This window comes from Chiroxiphia lanceolata, chromosome 4 (genome assembly GCF_009829145.1).
Source record: "Chiroxiphia lanceolata isolate bChiLan1 chromosome 4, bChiLan1.pri, whole genome shotgun sequence".
NCBI classification, from domain to species: Eukaryota; Metazoa; Chordata; class Aves; order Passeriformes; family Pipridae; genus Chiroxiphia; species Chiroxiphia lanceolata.
In genome coordinates this window covers 26,647,143-26,662,382 of record NC_045640.1, presented here as the reverse complement: position 1 = coordinate 26,662,382, position 15,240 = coordinate 26,647,143, and the positions used below count along the sequence as shown (strand labels likewise).

Below are 15,240 nucleotides of genomic sequence, written 5' to 3'. Positions count from 1 at the left end.
AAGGAAAAGAACTAAAGTGATGTCCTGGTATCCTAGTTTCAGCCAGGACAGGGTTAATTTTTATACTAGCCAGGAGGAGTCAAGGCCAGGATCCTGATGTTATTCAATACCATCTCATGTCATTGCAAGGGACAGGGGAAAGGTAATCTCTCTTCCTTTTGAGGAGAAGGGTACTCCGTCTGGTGGAGAAAATGTGGCAGCAGAGAGATGATTGGTATATGTTTATGGTCGCAGCCTTTCCATGTAAATAATTTCTTTGTCTTGTACCTTCGGTTATTAATATTGTTGCTGTTACTCTTTGTTTTCTTATCTCATTGCTATTTCCAGCAAATTGTTCTTATCTCAACCCATAATCTTTGCCAACAGGAAGGGAAGGGGAAGCAAGCAGCAATGAGGTTTTAGTGGCAGTACTAAATTGGAGAATACCATTCCTAAACTACAACACCTGGCCATTGAAAATCTACAGAAATCTGAAGCTGGGAGTAAACAGATTTGAACTTCTAAGGAATGGGCATCCGTATTGCAGAGTATCAAAGTCACAGTTGTGTTTAGACATACTTGCCTTGTGAGCAGTGTGGTAATCGTTTGAAGCATGTTATTTTTTTAAAAGGGAAACAGAAGTGGAATTCATTTTTTATGCAGCACGAAAATGGGTCATGGAGAAATTGTTTCCTGCTGCCCTCACTTTGAGGCTTATAAAGGAGAGGACACTTGCAAATAATAAATTGGACTTCTTTTTATCCTTCTGTAGGGAGAAACCAAGAATTTCTGAATTCTTGCTGTTTGGTACCTGTGGAGACACCAAACTGTATTGTTCAGGTTATTGCAGTAAGAACATGGATTGTCGTTACATATAAAATATAAACCACTTTTTCATCCTTATCCTCTCCCTTTACAAATCTGTGGATATATATATTTAAATATTATGCATTCACAAGATGTCTTTAAGAGATGTTGTCTTGAAAAGAATAGAAATCACAGATAAAGCAATATCTCTTTATAAAGGCAAATGCAAATTTTTCTTCATAATAGTTGAGAAATGTTCTTCTCTTGTTGAAAGATCTGAGGCCTGTGAATACAAAATGACCTTTCCCTTACGAACCTCTACAGTGGGATTTTCAAACCTATGATTAAAATGTTTCATTCAGATTCTTTGTGTTAGAGCTAATCTTCACAAATATAGTTTACTTTTTACTTCCAAGGTAGAAGCTGTACACTTTCCCTTAGAAAAAAAAAAATTACAGCAGCCACTTAGTAGTTTCTACTTAATCCACTGTAGAAATATGTATCTTTCTCAAATAATATTTTTCTCACAAACAATCATGACAGGAGTTACTCTATGTAAAAACATATACTGTCTTTTTCTAGTCATTAAGAAGGGAAAAACAAGGCATGGTAATATTACCTAACTGATTTGCTAGAAAGTAGCTGTCCCCGGAAAGGCAAATCACGCAAGCTGATTGCAATAATTAATTTAATCATAGTAGATGCAGTATTTGAATTTTTTTAGACTATGATTATGTATTGTCTAGAACACTGTAAAAATTAAATGGGCAGAGAATGTGATTTTTTGAAATAAATGTGTCTGTATACACATTCATGTCAAGAAGTCATACAGAAAAGAAAATGATAAAATTGTTTTCACCCATGAGTTCAAAGAAAATGTATTAGTATTTTTCCTTAAAGGTTTTTTTTAATTTTTGCCGCATGAAAACACATTCCATGCTGAAGGTAGATATACCTGATTTACCCCTTTAAGTTGAAAAAGTGAGATGAAACACTGCAGCAGAAGAGAATAGGTTTGTACCTACAAGCAGAAGACTGGAATTCAACTTGCAAATATTTTTTATGCATCTTTACCTAAATTTGTAGTTATTAAAACATACAAGCAATTGCAAAAACCATCTAGCCAAGCATCCATGCCAGTGGAAACTTTGTCTACAGAATTTTTACAAGCTACCATAGTATCAGATACTTTTTCTTGACTCTGGCAAGTGCTTTAATAGTAGCTGTAGTTCTTAGGATCAGGTGGAATAGGTGCCGGTTCAGTTCAAGGGAATAATGCAGATAAAAGATTTCACCTGGGGATAAACTAATGCATATAGGAGAAAAGGCTATGTCTCCATTAGCATGTAGTGCAGGTTAATAGAAGTGGTCTGCATAGAGAAACAGTTGGCCCTGAGGACCTGTCAGCCATGTTATAATCATCTTAGAGGTGATGAAAAATAACTCTTGTCTGATATGCACTTGAACTCTATTTTCCGGTTTAGTTTTATAAGAAGAAACATGGTGAGGGCACTTCTAGGACACTTCACAGTGCCAACAAAAGTGCAGCAGGTGGTGGTAAGCATGAGGTTTAATTCAAAAGGGCAGTATTCAGATCTCCTAAAATGCTAGTATAGATGCACTTTGTTTCAGTTTTTACTGTGTGCTGACGAGATCTGTTTAATGATACTCTGTAAAACTGGGATATGTGGGTGTTAATTTACCAGAAAAAACCCTTCTGCTAATCCTTTTATAACTTTGTGAGAGGGCAAAGAAAACCCAATAAAATTAAAGGTTCAGTTTTTCCCTAGAAAAGGTGAATTTATTGGGTAACTGCCAAAGATATAAAATAAACTGCTCCTTAGTATACCCAGGAACACTTACACATAGCACTATAGACTTATATTTTGCAGATCTAGTGAACTTTTTACCACTGGCAATCTAAAAGAATCTATAATCTGTTGCTACAGTGAACCACACAGTTTGTGAATCTGTGTTTGTGGAAGTTCCTATTGAACTCAACCAGATTTATTGTGTTGAAACAGCGAACTGTGCTATTTGTGAACGAGACCAGACTTGGAGTGTAATCTACACTATTTGTGCATCTGAGATCTTATTAAATGTGACTAGAGTATACAGTGCTGCATTATTTCTAATTAGGTGCCTGCACCCAGCCCTTCTGATCTCTGGGGACCAGCTGGAGAGCAAGAGGGTTTGTTTTCTGTCAAATTTCTATACTCTTTACAGTATGCTTAGGCATCTGGGCTCTCAGGGTGTCATAAAACTGTTAAAGGTCTTCTACAGATAAGACCTATACATTTCTAAGGTTGATTTTGACTCTTTTCTTCTACTACTAGAACGCCCCTTAAAAACTTGGGTCTTGAATTTTCTACTTTGTGCTAGGCACAGTAGCATGCCCTTTTAAAGACTCAGGCAAATGCCAAAAGCTGGTTTTCAGATGTGGGATTTTGAATGCAGAAGTTCTCAAAATGAGTCTTCTGATTTCTTGGAAAGAGCTAGGTCTTTCTAAATTGAATACAAACCTTGGGCTCAGTCTTCTTGAGTCAGTGCCAGTCCCATTTACTATGGTGCCTCAAGAGTCCTTGTCTATACCCAGAAAGATCAACTGGCAATTAAAAGCAAGCAAACAAAACTGTCCAAACCAAGACTACATATTTAATACTCAGAGTATGAAAATAATTATATATAAGCTCAAATCTTTAGCTGAAAACTGTTTTAAACTTCATTTTTTCACAGATGCTCTCTTGGCAAGTAGACTCAGTAAAATGAATATTAATGAGGTATGTTTACTGTTTTCAAGCACACGACCAAAGGAATATGATATTGTATCTACAAAACTGATATAGTTTTCTTGTTGCTAAATTAGTTAGTAAAATACTCTCAACAAAGATATATGCTGCTTGTCAACAGAGTGGTTCTTGTGAGTGAAGATTGGCAGCTTTCTTGGCCACAGCAATCACAGAGTGATCGAGTTTAAAATGCCTGTTGCCAGCAAAACTTCAACCCTGGAAATAAGGAGAGCAGACTCCAGGCTGCTTAGGGAATTAGTAAGTAAGGTCCCCTGGAAAAATGGTTTTGCAGGTGCTGGGGTCCATCAGTGCTGGTCACTTTTTAAATGTCATCTACTAAGGGCACAGTAGCAGGCAATTCTTAAGAGTCAGAAGTCAAGCAGATGAAGCAGAAGGCTGGCTTGACTGAACAGGGATCTTTCCCTTAGAAATAAGGCAAAAAAGGAAGGTGTATGCCCAGCGGAAGCAAGGTCAAGTAACATGGGGAGAAGTCAGAGATGCTGCTTGCCACTGTAGGGAGAAAATTCATGTGGTTCCACAGGGCTACACTTTAGGGCCTGTGCTGTTCATCATCTTCATAAATGACTTGAATGCAGGACAGGAAGGGATACTTAGCAAGTTTGCAGATGACACAAAACCAGGAGGAGCTGTTGACTCCTTCAAAGGCAGGAAGGCCCTGCAGAGAGACCTTGACAAATTAGAGGACTGAGTAATCACCAACCATATGAAGTTTAACAAGGGAAAGTACGTGATTCTACACCTGGGATGGGGCAACCCTGGATGCACATCCAGACTGGGGAATGAGATGCTGGAAAGCAGTGCTGTGGAAAGGGACCTCTGGGTCCTGGTTTATGGCAAGTTGAATATGAATCATCGGTGCCTTGGCAGCCAGCAAGGCCAACCTTGTCCTGGGGAAAAGCAGGAAAGGAAACATGTCAGGAAAAGCATTACCAGCCGATCAAGAGAGAGGATTGTCCCGCTCTGCTCTGCACTGGTGTGGCCTCACCTTGAATATTGTGTGCAGTTTTGGGCACCACAATATAACAAAGATATTTAGCTATTTGAGTGTCCAAAGGAAGGCAATAAAGACGGTGCAGGGTCTTGAGGGGAAGCCATATGAGGAGTGGCTGAGGTCACTTGGTCTGTTCAGCATGGAGAAAAGGACAGTCTACAACTTCCTTGTGAGGGGAAGAGGAGGGGCAGGCGCTGATCTCTTCTCTGTGACAGAATCCAAGGTAGCATCATGAACCTGTCAGGGAAGTTTAGGTTGGATATTTCGAAAAAGTTTTTCACCCAGAGAGTGGTTGGCCACTGGAACAGAGTCCCCAGGGAAGTGGTCACAGCAGCAAGCCTGTTGGAGTTCAAGAGAGTTGGAGGATACCCTCAGGGACATGGTGTGACTCTTGGGGATGGTCCAGTGCAGGGCCAGGTGTTCGACTCGATGATCCTTGTGAATCCCTTCCAACTCAGCATATTCTGTGATTCTGTGACTCTGTAAAATAGCAAATAAGAGCTTCATAAATATTTATGTGGAGTCTTGGTGCAGTATTACAAATTAAATGGTAATATTAGTATATACTTTTTCTATTGTTTTCTTCTGACTGTATTAAAACAAGTCTACTATATATTAAAAATGAGACAATACCATTTTGATTAACTCAGCATTTCTTCAAAAGAAAGCTAAATTTGGTATATTTCCTATTTATGCTAAATTGCAGTAAGGTAGCTAAGCTGGCTCACTTGCTTTGTGTGATGTGAAATTTTAAGGTTTATGTCTTTGTAGTACGGCTGATGTCATTAGGGACCTAGGAGGAGAGGCTGAGAGAGCTGGGACTGCTTAGCCATGACAGAGGGATTGGAACTAGAATATCTTTAAGATACCTTCCAGCTCCAGCCATTCTATTGTTCTATGATTCTATGACGTGTAAGAGCTGGGAACTTCCCAAGAACATGGTCGATATGCAAGGTTTTTTTGCTGTCTCTATGTCACCAATTATGACATAGTAGATCTTCCTACATGCTCAAGCAGAAACTGCTGCCTGTGGCTTAAGAAATGTCTGCCACCAGAATGCCAGCACAGATATGCAGAGCTCTCTGAAGGGGATCATTTTCCTGTTACTATATAAGGGCACTTCCAATCATGACCACTCTCCTGTCTTCTATGGTTGCCCTGTTGCCTGGAATGATACTCATTTTTGGCTTGATTGCTGTGTTTTGTGTCCTGCTTTTCGACACAAGACCTGCTCGTGGGGGAACAAAGATAGTCAGGAAGTGCAATAAATCAGGAAAGACGGAATATTACATCTATAATGTAGTCACCAACCCAAATGCAACTCAAGAAGGTACTGAATTTGATACAGCTGATTTACTAGTCAAGCTGGCCAAGGAGATCGGTCCTGATTCCAATGTGGTGGGTACCAGGATTTTTATTATTACTGTTATTATTACCATTTCATCTTCACCATCATAATTATCAATTTTTGTTTTGTTGTTGTTCCATGGTCAATTTCAAGTAGAGTTTAACTCTACTTTTAATTCATCTTGCTAGGTAGGACAAACAAAGGGATAGCTCTACTGAAAGCAGTGGAAGTTGTTTGTAATGCTTATAAGCTGAGTTCTAGAAGTACTTAAAAATGTCGTATATTGATTATAGATCAAGCCTCTGCAAATAGTTCATCAGTTTTGAGAAGAAAGTGAGTTGGAAGATTTCAGATATACCTCTTGAAAGACATTAATAAATTTTAAGTTATGTAATATATGTTTTATGGTTTTATGGTTTTTTGAACCTGAAAATGTCAAAGGATGGTAAAACCCCCCAAACCTATGGGCAACATGAATTGCTATTTTTGTTTGGTTTTTTTTTGTTTGTTTGTTTGTTTGTTTTTTAATTTTAGTGATGTAAAATATTCCTTTTTTTTAATTTTATGACTCTGTAAATAGAAGATCTGAGGTATTCTACAGGTGTTTGAGATAGTGTTAACTTGAAAACTATGCATAACTTTATAGAAATGGGTGATTTCCTCCTCAGTATTTCTCCCTTTAGTGAAACTCAGAAAGGAAATAATTTTGAAAATTATAATATTGTTTTGTTTGTGAGCTGTAACTTTTTTTTTAATTTCTTTTATTTTAGTTGTTCTCTATATATTACTAGCTTCTGGCCAAAAAAAAAGTGGTGATATTTGCATTGTCAACATTATGATTATCACCAAAAAAATGGTACTGTTTATGTTTAGTGAAAACTTAAAAGTCTGCAGTTCTTTGTGGTATAAATTCACTTGGACTTCATCTACTGGGCTTCAGAGGTTATATCATCTTTTAATCTGGACCCTTCTTGCTCAGAGTTACAGATCAGGGAAAGAATGTAAATCTGTAAATATATATGTGCGCATACATATGCATGTGTGTACATACATATATGTATACTGCAGGTGCTGGGGTCCATCAGTGCTGGTCACTTTTTAAATTTCATCTACTAAGGGCACAGTAGCAGGCAATTCTTAAGAGTCAGAAGTCAAGCAGATGAAGCAGAAGGCTGTCTTGACTGAAAGCTCAACTGGAGTTGAAGTTGACCAGAAATGTAGGGGACAATAAAAAGAGGTTTTTCAAACATATTAATGGCAATAAGCCCTATAGAAATATCATCAGCCCATTACAGAATGAGGATGATCACCTCACAAACAGGGACAGAGACAAGGCAGAGGCGTTTAATGCTTTCTTTGCCTCTGCAACTCCAGATGCATGTCCAGACTGGGGAATGAGATGCTGGAAAGCAATGCTGCAGAAAGGGACTTGGGGTGGTCCTGGTCGATGTCAAGTTGAATATGAGTCAGCAGTGCCCTGGCAACCAGGAGGGCCAACCATGTCCTGGGAGGCATCAGGCAAAGCATCACCAGCTGGTCGAGGGAGGGGTTTGTCTTGTTCTGCTCTGCACTGGGGTGGGCTCCCCTAGAATATTGTGTGCAGTTTTGGGCACAACAATGCAAGAAAGATATTAACCTCTTAGAGAGTGTCCAAAGGAGGGCAATAAAGATGGTGCAGGGTCTTGAGGGGAAGCCGTATGAGGAGTGGCTGAGGTCACTTGGTCTGTTCAGCCTGGAGAAGAGTAGACTGAGGGGAGACCTCAATGTAGTTATAACTTCCTCGTGAGGGAAAGAGGAGGGGCAGGCACTGATCTCTTGTCTGTAGTGACCAGTGACAGGACCCGAGGGAATGCCCTGAAGTTGTGTCAGGGAAGGTTTAGGTTGGATATTAGAGAAAGGTTTTTCACCCAGAGGGTGGTTGGGTGTTGGAACAGGCTCCCCAGGGAAGTGGTCACAGCACAAAGCCTAGGAGAGTTCAAGAAGTATTTGAATGATACTCTCAGGTACATGGTGTGACTCTTGGGGATGGTCCAGTGCAGGGCCAAGAGCTGGACTCGATGATCCTTGTGTGTCCCTTCCAATGATATCAAAGCATTTTACCCAAAACAAACACAATGAGGAAATCCAAGCACAAAATATTTATTGTAAAGCTATCTAATAGTACTGTCAATAAACCAAATTTTCACCAGAATGAGAAAGTATTAGGCTACTTCTTCTACTGAGAAACCTGTAAAATGTGCTTCTGTCTATTTAACATAGATGTATATTTTTATTTTTATCTCATTTTCTTATAGCATCTATCTACTGATTCAGGACATGCTAACACAGAACACAACTTATTGCAAGAAGCCACTATTTCATACTGGGTTCCAGAGATGGTAGTTGCACTCCATGTGCATAATAAAGCTGTCTTTTCTCAAAGGTCTTGCAGTGTGTAAACTTTGAACAGATATCATTTTTAGGTACTGCTATTTTCTATAACAATGCATTGTGAAATATAATGATGAAGTTAAATCTTTTCACTCTTAGAACCGTTAGTGGTAATATAAGTCCCTTAGACAAACAACAGAAATACTGTGTCTGGTCCATTTAAAACAGCTTAGTACATTATGAAAATGAATAGGAGAAAATTAATCTGCAACAGTAGGTGGTAACTTTGCAAAGTAATCTCACTTCTCTGCATTTCTGTTGCACAGAACTCTATAGATAAAAGAAAGAAGGGGAAAATAGCTTGTTATTATGTAAGTGGGAATAGTTTGTCTGTTTGCTGGTATACAATACCTAAATATTAACCAGAGAATTGCAGAGACTACAAGAGCTCTTTCTGGTCTTTATGGTTTTTTGTATGGGCAAAACCAGATATGACAGAAACCAGTTGTGGATTGGATTTTCAGAGGCTAGCACAGTATTAATTAGAGTAGGTAGAATAACCACGAGCTAGTGATCAACCTGACATCTTTTAGGTGAAAATAACTGAGGTGAGGAATATAACCTCTGTTACCAGTACTTACCAGACTGTTTTCCACCCTCATAGAAATGGATGCTAATATTTCCTTTTGATTAGAACTGTAAACATGACTATGTTTTGAGAACCGACAATAAATCTTGCTAGGACAGGTAAGTGCTCTTCTCCTGGGTCATTACCACCAGAATACTGGGATGAACCTGTTCTTTATTAAGACCTTAGACTTAATTAACTTAAATTCATTTGTTTTCACTTACAAAGTATCTGAAGATCTCTCCAAAAAAGCGGATCTTGCCTGGCACCTCATCAGAAGAGGATCCTAGCCACAATACATGGCATGTTCAAATGAAAACTAATGCCCTGGAGGACAGCAGTTCAGATGAGGAAAGTTATGTTTTGACTTGTGAAAAGGTGAATGACAACTGCATCTTAATGACATACACTGAGCAAAATGAACCCCCTGTCCAGAACTTGCAGGACATTTTATGGTTCCTTCTGGAGACATTTTGTGGCACTTCCCAGAAGAGAGATTATGTGAGATCCACCAACATCGGTAGGAACAGAAAGACCAAGAGGGTGGTAAAAGCCAAGCCAAGAAGGCAGCAAAAGCGAAGCCAAAGAGAGTGAACCTACCCTGTTATCAGCTTGGCAACTTGCCCTTCCACAGCATTCAGTGCAAAGAACCTGCTCTTCGTCACCTAAGAACTAAGCTTTCTGGTGTGTTTCTCATTGCTTCATTAAAAATTCACTATGTTTAACACTCATGGAATTTATTTATAGCTTATTATGTTTAAAAGTATATTATTATACACACAATTTTGTATATTATGTAAAATTATATACTCATATTGTATAATTGACAACCAAATTCATTGTTTTAACTACAGTGAAGAGGAAGCTATGGGAAAGTAAATGTTTTTATTTTTACTTTTCCTTTTGAGAAGTAGAAATACTGAAGGAAAAAAGGATTTTCTCTTAGTTTTAACAAATTTAAGTATCTTCTACTAATTGATACCTGGAAAAACATTCCCACTGCTGGGGGAAGTAGCTGACAACTATTTTTAAGTCTACGTTTGCTGTTCTAACATTAAGATAACATGCACCTGTTACTTTCTACTTGGATAAACTATTGCCGTGTCTGAAGGCAAGCTTAATTTTTGTGCATTCCAATTTATCTGTGGAGAAGTTGTGCTGTGAATAACTGGTTAGGCCACTTAAGGATCACCATTAGAGGTGAACTTCAATAGGGTTCAGTGGCAAGGCTGACTATTACTTACTGCATAGATGAAGTATACATAAGAAAATCAGATTAAAATCAGTTTAGAAAGATTTACACGGAGACTGGTTTTGGCAGTCTGGCCTACCCCAATAAGGCCTAGAATCCAATCAGAGAATGCATACAATGCAAGCTATCATGCAAGTTATCTGTGCTGAGCTACAGCTGGCTCCAGCCTAGTTCACCAACCTTCAAACACACATCCTGCTTTTTGATACGGGATTTAACAGATAAGTGGCTTACTGGCCTGTAAAACTATGACTACCAGTCCATCACTCTGTAACTATAAAAGCCGTATCTGACTTTCATATGGCAGATTCTTCCACATACTTACTTGAAGTGTAGAGCTTCTGCCGTGAAGCAGGGATGTCTCTTCATGGTTACTCCCCAGGGCGCAAGAGAAAGAGAAATCTGCCTGCTATCTCGTATGGTATCTCTCTGTATCTCTACTTAATGATTTTTTCTTTTGCTAGCTTTGATGCAATTGCTTTAATAGAATTGCTTTGATACAGTGCACTATATTACTTAATGTTGTATTACACTCTACTAGTAGGTTTTTAGCTTTTACACTGTGTAATAAATAACTCTGATTAAGATCTTTTGTCTGTTCACTTGTCTGTCTTTTCATTTATCATAATAAATAATTTATTTTTTATAAATATATCCTATTTGCCATCATTAAAACCTGTGAGACAAAGTGATTTAATTACGCCTCTCTAATTCCTTAAATTTAAACTGTTGACACAATTTGAGTTTAAGATAGGATTCAGCAGCACCTGGACCCTTTTCTGAGAGGGAGTTTAGGAAGCAAGGGAGTCCTTTCTGCACCTTGTGACTCAACGAGAGGGCTTCTTTCATAACGTTGTCTAAGCTTTCCACTCCCACCTGCGACACTGGTGATGCAAGAGGTAGCTACTGTAGTTTCTAAGCCATTTGGAAATAATTTCCAAAACTCCAACAACAATGGTGCTGTTCCACTTGGGCTATGATTCAGGTAGGCAATGTTCCGAGGCTGTTAGGGCGTGGCTGATTATCCTTCATTTTCCACCTTGGTTGGACAGCTGATGTTCCTGTTACAGTCAGTGTTCCCACCTGTATCATGTAAGATCAGCTGGTGTGGTCAGAGACGCTTCATCACCCAACTGGTACAGTAAAGGGGCAGTTTAACAATCATCTTATTCAGTCAAGGCTGAGAACAGGCTAGAAGGTAGGGGGAATGCACCACCACAAGCTTAAGAGACAATGTGGCAAATAGTCCAGTTTATATTTTGGAAGAGGGATGTGCAGGGGCTGAACTGCACTCCTGCGAATTGCAGATGGCTTGGCATGAGATCTAATCTTGCTGAATGTCCAAAGTCTAGCTTTAGGCATAAGTATATAAATTTCATTTATTCATTTCGTTGTTTAGAATATTTCAGTAAATCAGTGAATTATGGGTCAGATCTGCAGCTGGTGGGAAATGGACGCATTCCACTAACTTGAGTGAAGAGGCATTTGTCTGTATTGTCTGAAGCTGTGTTACAATACATTTATAAGCACAAATAGACAAAAGCTTGAAATGAAGTTGAAGAAGAAATACCAACATTTTCACGGTCCTGCTTTTCAATTTATCTATATAAAATTGCCATTCAAATGCTCTGTTAAGTAACTGAGTGCTAATTTGAAACTCTAAATATCTTGTCAAATGAATAGGTACAAATTTAATGTTTTAACTTCATAAATTGGGGCTTCTGTTGCATTTTTCATTTTTCATTCTAGTTGTGTACAGAATGGAATTGGAATAGAGAAAATTAAATAGTGTTTGTGGTGAACTAGAGACGGATGACAGGAGATTTATGTCTACACTAGAGGCTTGCTTGCACATAGACTTGTCTTGGAGGAGTCATTATTTCCCTAATATATGTGCAATTGAAATTTTTGTAGGCATGCTTGATTAATTTACACTTCATTGCCTCATACAAAGCAGGACTTTTCCCCTCCAGAAATCCATTTTCTTTCTTTGAATCCTATGAAAAATAAAAGATTCCATGGTGAGTTTCAGAGCAGTGGGCTTTTGATGTAGCAGTTTTACCATCCAGCCAACTCCAATTTTGAAATACCTTGTGAATTTCAAGAGTAGTCTACAGTTTGTGAAATGACAGTTTGCTATTTCTGTAACTTTAAGATGGTGTTTGGTAATACAAGAGTGTCTCCCATTAACTCAAACATTCATGATGAGGAGGTAGGCTTTCAGTGCACAGAATCTGATTTAGGTGAGGCTTCAGCAGTGTTTGTCTTCCTGGCTGGGATTTCAGTTGTTAAATATCTTTTGAGTAATTCCCTCTTCAGAATCCAGGGCTACACACACAAAGTCTGGAGCTGAAAAAAAGAAGTTCCAGACAATAAAAGAGATACTCCTGGGGCACAGAAATATGGCCAAGGACTGCCACAGTCTGGCATATATTCAATGCAGTAGAGTTTACCCTCTGTAAGCAACACTGTACGTGGAAATTCAGAAATATCAGCTGGAAGCTTTTTTGCTGACTGAGCTCTTGAACTTCCTTTACACTTAACATGTTCTTGGGCACTTCCTAGTTCAGAGATACTACAACATGGCTGGCTGATAAAATTGAACATCTTCTTTTTTAAGACATATGTTTCCTTACTGGAGACTAGCTTCATCAGCTTTTTCACCCTAAATACCTTGTCATGAGAATGTATATTGCCCTTAAATTAATGAAGAGCGCATGGAGTTTCATCAGCCTCATGACTGGCCATTAGAGCAGTTCTGCAGGGCTCCATTTTAGGTCCAGTGCTCTTCAACATCCTCAGAAATTAGTTGGATGCAGGACCCACAGGTATACTAAGTAAACTTGTCAGCGATACTAAACTGGGAGGAGCTATTGACTGCTTCAAGGGCAGTGAGGCCCTCGACAAATTAGAAGTCTGGAAATTCATCAGTTGTGTGAAGTTTAACAAGGTCAAGTGCAGGATTCTGCACCTGGGACAAGGCAATCCTAGTTGTGTATCTAAACTAGGGAACAAGATGCTGGAGAGCAGCACTGTGGAAAGGGACCTGGGGGTCCTGGTTGACAGCAAGTTGAATACGAATCATTAGTGCCCTGGCAGCCAGGAGGGCCAACCACATCCTGGGGGGATCACCAACGGGTCAAAGGAGGTGACTGTCCTCATTGCAGTCTTCAACATTCTCCCGAGGGGAAGGGGAGGGGCAGGCACTGATCTCTTCTCTGTGGTGACCGGTGACAGAACCCGAGGAAGTGGTGTGAAGCTCTGTTGGGGTGTTTAGTTTAGATATCAGGGAAAGGTACTTCATCCAGAAGGTGAAGCTGGTCCAGTCGGACACTAGAACAGGCTCCACAGAGAAGTTAATCACAGTACCACACCTGCCAGAAGCATTTGGACAATGTACTCAGGTATATGGTGTGATTCTTGGGGCTATCTTGCTCAGGGTTAGGAGTTGGCTTTTGATGATCCTTGTGTATCTCTTCCAACTCAGGATATTCTATGAGACTATAATGCATGTGAGATATCCTTATGTTAGCTGTAGGTTCTTCTCACTGTAGTGTGATTACATTTTTTTTGTGACAGATAGAGGTCCAAGGAGGACAATGCTGTTTGCTCTGGAGTGGCACTATCTTGCTTCCATTCTATTACCAGGACCTGCTAAATATTTATATACCTTTTAATATAAAAAAAAATGTGGTTTTTTTTTCTTTAAATGCTTTTTGTCTTTTTTTGACCCTCTAAGTATCATTGAAGGCTTTTTGCATCATTTAAAAGATTCTTTTATGAGCTTTCAGATTCCAATCTCTGTGAAAAGAAAAATATGTGCCGGAAAAACGAAAGGTTTTTTGAATAAAAATCTTATTTTAACATTAAAGATCTTCTCAGATTTCTGGGAAAGATGCTATTCCAGTTCTTTTTGTTTACAGTAATTCTTTGGAAAATGATAGTTTAGATTGATTGCTAGGTTATTTAAATTCACGAGCAATTAAATTAGTGTGGAATAGATGCTTTGTTTCCCTTTAATTTTAAAACATTTTCTAATATTAAGATGAATTACTTTGCTCCTCTAGAAACATTTTGAAGCTCAGAGAAGACCATATATACAAAAGTTTTAACAAGTACTTAAATCCATTAAAGATCAGTCCACACCAACTGTTTTAATGATTTGGTTCACTGTCAGGGTGAAATTAAATGAGAAATCTCACATTGCAGTCTTTCATATTTATGGATGATCTAACCTATCAAGCCTTCTCAGGCCTGTGTTGACTACCTTCTCAACACTTTACCATCTCAATTATACGTAGCTGGAGAAATACTGTTTTGCATGTCTTCCCCACACTACCCTAACCTTCTCACTCTCAGCCTATCTCATCTGCTCCAGCAACCTTTAGATAGCTGACAGGTGTCTTGGTATCTCATTATCTTTAGCTTCCTCATTTTGCACTTCCTCCTTTACAATTCCTCCTCTTTGCCAGAAACTGTCAAGCAAAATTAAGTGTTTGATCACAGAATCATAAAATTGTTAAGGTTGGAAAGACCTCTAACATCGAGTCCAACCATTGACCTCACACTGCCTGGTCCACCACTAAACCATGACCCTAAGCACATTATTAGTGTCATGACAGTTATGCACTCAGCATGCTACAAAACCTCAAAATTTATTTAGTTTTTTTTGGGTTGGTGGTTTGTTTTTTTTTTTTAGTTTGTGATGTTTTTCCTTTTTTTTTGTAAGGTATCTTTACTTAGGTAAGCAAAATGTCTGTTTTGAAACTTTCTCAGCTGTGGATAGACTTCAGTACAATGTTTGTCTCAGAAGTATACAGTATAGTAGGTGTAACAGCTTCTTACATCTCTTTATGTGAAGAAATGAATCCCATGCTGACTCCATAATTGCTTGTGTAAACTTAGAAGTATTTTTGGGGAGAGGTGGTTGGAAAGCTGAAGAACTGAGAAGTTGTTGTCAGTGCTGGCAATGAATGATCAAAACCTCTGTTCCACTGAAAGATAAGGAAGAGGTGATACAGTCTCCTCCAGTGTGCTGTCTGACATACTAACCTG

The 15,240-nt window shown here is 38.8% G+C and overlaps 1 protein-coding gene across 1 annotated transcript; it reads left to right on the top strand.

Moving 5' to 3' along the window:
• Positions 1 to 5,548: 5,548 nt before the first annotated feature.
• On the top strand, positions 5,549 to 9,664 carry LOC116785879. The gene is made up of 2 exons (XM_032686029.1): positions 5,549 to 5,985; positions 9,162 to 9,664. The coding sequence occupies exons 1-2, from the start codon at positions 5,716 to 5,718 to the stop codon at positions 9,525 to 9,527; spliced, it is 636 nt and encodes a 211-aa protein (XP_032541920.1). The 5' UTR covers positions 5,549 to 5,715; the 3' UTR covers positions 9,528 to 9,664.
• The last annotated feature ends 5,576 nt before the right edge of the window (positions 9,665 to 15,240 follow it).